General features: G+C 44.9%; 2 protein-coding genes across 2 annotated transcripts; both read right to left on the bottom strand.

The window, feature by feature from the left end:
• Nucleotides 1-2,270: 2,270 nt before the first annotated feature.
• LOC112901314 lies at nt 2,271-3,572 on the bottom strand. The gene is made up of 4 exons (XM_025970201.1): nt 3,495-3,572; nt 3,317-3,409; nt 2,848-2,949; nt 2,271-2,765 (listed from the first exon to the last, which is right to left on the bottom strand). Exons 1-4 carry the CDS (start codon nt 3,549-3,551, stop codon nt 2,370-2,372), a joined length of 648 nt encoding a protein of 215 aa, XP_025825986.1. The 5' UTR covers nt 3,552-3,572; the 3' UTR covers nt 2,271-2,369.
• On the bottom strand, nt 3,553-4,352 carry LOC112900542. Its single transcript, XM_025969395.1, has 4 exons — nt 4,154-4,352; nt 3,809-4,056; nt 3,598-3,713; nt 3,553-3,565 (listed from the first exon to the last, which is right to left on the bottom strand). The coding sequence occupies exons 2-4, from the start codon at nt 4,004-4,006 to the stop codon at nt 3,553-3,555; spliced, it is 327 nt and encodes a 108-aa protein (XP_025825180.1). The 5' UTR covers nt 4,007-4,056; nt 4,154-4,352.
• Between the last annotated feature and the right edge of the window lie 971 nt (nt 4,353-5,323).

Raw genomic sequence — 5,323 nt, 5'->3', positions numbered from 1 at the left:
TTCTTCTGGTAACTCCAGTTGGTATGCCACGACTCCGACTTTCTTTAGAACCCGATACGGCCCAATGTATCGAGGGGCTAATTTTCCTTGTACCTGAAATCTTCGTGTCCCTCGAATGGGTGAGACTTTGAGATAGAAAAAATCTCCCGGATTGAAACTTATTTCCCGCCTCTTCTTGCCTGCGTAGCTCTTTTGTCGGGACTGAGCCGCTTTCAATTTTTCGCGGATTTCCGCTACTTTTTCCTCTGCTTCTTTTATAAGTGCGGGTCCTACTAGGGCACGTTCCCCAACTTCGGACCACATCAGGGGAGTTTTGCACTTTCTTCCATAGAGAGCTTCGAATGGCGACATGCCCAGGCTAGCCTGATAACTATTATTGTATGAGAATTCTGCATAGGGCAGACTCTGTTCCCAGTCCTTCCCGTAGGTCAGGACACACGCTCTCAGCATATCTTCCATAATCTGATTTACCCTTTCGGTTTGACCATCCGTCTGCGGATGATATGCAGAGCTGAAATCTAACTTGGTGCCCATGGCTTGATGCAAGCTTTTCCAGAACCTAGAGGTAAATTGGGTTCCTCTATCTGAGACAATTCTGCTAGGTACTCCGTGTAGCTTTACTATGTTTTCCACATAGAGTTTTGCCAGCTTTTCTCCACCGTAGTTAGTTCGTACGGGGATGAAATGTGCCGATTTAGTGAGTCGATCCACTATTACCCATATAGAATCGTGTCCCTTCTGTGTTTTAGGTAGACCCACTACAAAGTCCATTCCTATTTCATCCCATTTCCACACCGGGATAGGCAAGGGCTGCAATAATCCTGCCGGTTTCTGATGTTCGGCTTTGATCCTTTGGCAAGTATCACAACGAGTCACAAATCTTGCAATATCCGCCTTCATTCCATTCCACCAATATTTTTGCCTTATGTCCATATACATTTTGGTGGATCCTGGGTGGATGGAGTAGGCTGAGTTATGGGCTTCGTCCATGATTATTTGCCGGAAGTCTCCATTCTGGGGTACGCAAATCCTATCCTTGTACCATAATATCCCCTTATCGTCTACTCTGAAGCCCGACGCTTCGTTTTCTCTAGTTTGTTTGCAGATCTTCATTAACTCTTGATCCGATCGTTGGGCCTCTCTAATTCCATCTTCTAGTGTCGATTGGATGTTTAGCACTTGGCTGGAACCTCGAGGAACAATGTGCACATTTAATCGTGCCATTTCCTCGCGCAGGTGGTCATCTTCGGGCCCATAGGATTTCCGGCTTAAAGCATCGGCCACTACGTTTGCTTTCCCGGGGTGATACTGAATTTCCAAATTGTAATCCTTGACCAACTCCAACCATCTTCTTTGCCTTAGGTTTAGATCCGGCTGGGTGAAGATATACTTCAGACTCTTGTGGTCGGTATAAACCTCACACTTATTTCCAATCAGGTAATGTCTCCAAATCTTAAGGGCATGCACTACGGCTGCTAGTTCCAAATCATGGGTCGGATAATTTTGCTCATGAGTCCTGAGTTGGCGGGAAGCATATGCGACGACTCTCCCATCTTGCATCAGTACACACCCTAATCCTTGTCGGGATGCGTCACAATAAATGACAAAGTCCCGATGAATATCCGGTAGGGTCAGCCACTACAAGAAATCTTAGCTTTTATGACAAACCGAATCTGTCATGTAAAGTAAGGAATTGGTCATAAAAAGTAAGTTATGACCAAAATCCCCGCGTCACAGTGTCGTCACAAAACGACCGTCACATAAAGTACCTCGTGACGGTTTTATGGTCAACGGTCACAAAATGTCTGTATCTTTTGTGACGGAGGGTTTGTAGCGTCACATATTGTTTCCTTTTATGACGAGTACTTCTGTCATATATTAGCTAGTCAACGCATCACATTATGTACGAGTCGTCACAAATGCTAAGACGAAGAACAAGTTTCGATGGTTTTTTGTGACATCGCAGTGTCGTCATGTATAGTTTTTGTAGATTATGTGACACTTATATTTTGTCATGTTTTGTACTGGTTCGTATGCTATTTACAGACATTTGCAGACGAGTCTGTGGCGTCACACTAGTCTTTCATCACAGCATACAAAAGCATAATTAATACACATATATCAGCCATCATCCACAGGATTGACACCACAATTCTCAAATCATTCAGAATTCACAGGTCAACACAATTCACTGAAGCCTTCATGGATACACATGTTCCAACCACAAACTTGCAGCATACTTGTTCAACCACATAGTTCCAGGTTCAACCACACATGTTCCAACCACAAAGTTCGAAGCACAGACTAAGTTAAAGCAATGTAGCAAAAGCTTAGACAAAGGCCTCATCCTCAGAAACTGCAGTCATACCTCAATCTTTCTGAAGTCTCAGGACAGCTCGCAGCAGCGCATTAGTCTCCTCAAACCTGCTAGTCATCCCCCTCACTTCCTCTTGGGTCTGCCGCAGCAAGTTTTGGTTTTCTTCAAGTGCGTCCTGCTGAGCTTGAAGTTGTGCCTGCAACTCTTCCCGCTTCCTAGCAGCTTCCTCTCTTTCAGCTTGGAGGGTTGCCTCAAACTCAGCTCGGATGCGTGCTTGTGCTGCTGTTGATGAGGACTGAGCATTCTTTGATGGTCGAGGGGCACCAATGTTAGGAAGAAATGTGGATGAGCGGCTGATCTCGCTAAGAGTTTCATCAACAATCTTGGTGGGAGATTTTTTTTCTTCTCCTTCTTCTGGCTCTCTATCCTTCTCTGCCACCATCCGTTCCTACATAAAGAGAATGCAGTTAATAACAAGGCCAGGCACGTACTTGAGTACAATAGATGTATCAAATCATTTTGGAACTTACATATATTTCATTGGCAAGAGGAGTGCGACCATTTTTGGAACTTTTCATACATTCCCCAAAGAACTCTACAGCATCTGGATCGCTGTTGTTGTACTTAGGCCTCTGCAGCATGTAAAAGCCTTGGATGACTTTGAAGCACACATCTCAGTTTGCATTGCATAGTAACAAAAGGATCCAGCCGAAAACCAGGCAATCAGTGTGCATACAGAACAAAATAATCACATACAGTACAAGAAGCAAAATGTTTAGTATCAGAAAGAGCCTTGCCCTTTTCATCCATCTTTCTGAGTTTCCCTGTGCAAATAAATTCCAAAAGGAAAAACACTACAAATAGCTATTCAGTAGAGGAAAAACACTACAAATATCCATGAACTACATTTTCCTTTGCAACATAACAAGAGCTTAAAGATGTTGAACATACAACCGAAAAGCACCCCAAAAGTGCCCCAAGTGAAAGCAATAGTATTACCAGGCTGTATCGATAGGCTATGTAGGACCTAGAACTAGTTTTTTGGTGAAGCTGCACCTTGGATCGGTTTACTTTATTCTTCGCAGATTTCTCCTGCACCACAAATGCAATACAAACTTCTAATTGACAGGCATAGTTTGATTGCATGTTAACAAAAGCAGTGATGCAGGCCATGGACCTGATTCTTTGGGTCACACCAGTACTTTATGAGCTCGATCCACTCCTCTGTCTTCATTTTAGGTGGAGGTTCTTTGGCCAACAGCTGTTCCATTGTGAGGGACTCGTCGAAGTACTTCCTTTTTAGGTGATACCTCTGCTGCTTTACTCCCTTCTTAATGATATCAGTGCATGCAGATTTGCTTGGTCCATCATTCTTAACATCCACATCCAACCTATTCTGCAGTCACACAAATCATTTATTTGACAAAATTTCTTACATGGGAGTAGAGCTAGTAATGAAAGAAAGTAGTTGAAGTGAATTAGGTGTCTCACCGCCACTTTATCAAGCACTTTTTGTACTTCTACTGGCCCCCCATCTTTTTCATAAAGCTTCCAAGATGTGTAGATAGGCAGCTTGTCTCTAAGAGCTACACCAGTTTCTGATGCCAGCTTCGCTGCTTGAAGTGGGACATCAGGTCTTTTCTTCCCTTCAGCCACTTGGATAGGCAGCTTGTTTCCTCTCTTTATCATCTTCTCTAAGCCAAGCCCTATGGTTTTCTTGCGGACTTCCTTTCGGGGCGCTGCATTGGCAAATAACATGCAAAATGGGTTATTATAGCAGCCACAAATGTAGATATTGAATGTAGATAATAGGGGTTGGAAACACATATTGATTACCAGGAACAAAGTCACCAACTGGTTCTCCTTCAATTGTATGACCCTCTGAATCGGCATCAACTTGGTCATTTGCGTCATTGATGTCATTGCTTTGCCTAGAGCTCTGTACACCTGGCGAGGTTTCTACAGGAACTGATTGGTTAACACTAGTCGTGGGAGTAACTTGTGGAAACACGGTAAGGATGGGTGTAGGAGTAGGAGTACTATGCTCAGTGTTTCCACTAGGCGTAGATATGGGTGGACTGGTGCTAGGTAATCTAGAAGCACTGGAAATCGGATTAGTTTTAGGGTTGGCTTTCGAAGCGGTCTTAGCAGGCAAGCGCAATCTTTCCCTAGGTGGTGGACGGCCTCCTGGCGATGCCATGGCTGCCTGCTGCCTAGTCAATCTGGTAGGCGTGCACGGTGGTGGCTGGTTTGCATCCTTAGGTGGTGGACGGCCTCCAGGCGATGCCATGGCTGCCTGTTGCCTAGTCAATCTGGTAGGCGTGCACGGTGGTAGCTGGTTTGCATCCTTAGGTGGTGGACGGCCTCCAGGCGATGCCATGGCTGCCTGTTGCCTAGTCAATCTGGTAGGCGTGCACGGTGGCAACTGGTTTGCATCCCTAGGTGGTGGACGGCCTGCAGGCAATGCCATGGCTGCCTGTTGCCTAGTCAATCTGGTAGGCGTGCACGGTGGCAGCTGGTTTGCATCCCTAGGTGGTGGACGGCCTCGAGTAGGCCTGGCTGCCTGTTTCCTAGTACATTTGGTAGGCGAGCACGGTGGCAGCTGGTTTGCAGCCGGCATATGTGCCGTCTTTTGCTTCTTAGTGCGAGTTCCTGGAACCATCGCTCGTACCTGCCAAGAGAAACATGCATCTTATCGATTAAGGATAATGAGTGAAGTACATTAAATGACTACAATGAAGTACATGATTGAAAAAGACTAACTACATACTTGTTAATTGGCCTAGTAATGCATCTCACCTCAGTATTATCCTCATGTTTTAGGTCATCATCGTAGTCATCATCACTGTCACATTGGTTATCAATGTCAGAGGATGGGTCATATTCATTGTCAGACTCTATTGTCTTCCCCATGCACTTTTCCTTTTTTGAAAAAACATCTCTAACATCCTGAGCTAGTATTGGAATACCCAGAGACGCAAAAATTTCCTGGACCTCCCTTACCCT

Source organism: Panicum hallii, chromosome 7 (assembly GCF_002211085.1).
Source record: "Panicum hallii strain FIL2 chromosome 7, PHallii_v3.1, whole genome shotgun sequence".
NCBI lineage: Eukaryota > Viridiplantae > Streptophyta > Magnoliopsida > Poales > Poaceae > Panicum > Panicum hallii.
The sequence above is the reverse complement of the archived record's forward strand: the minus strand, read 5'-3'. Positions and strand labels throughout refer to the sequence as shown.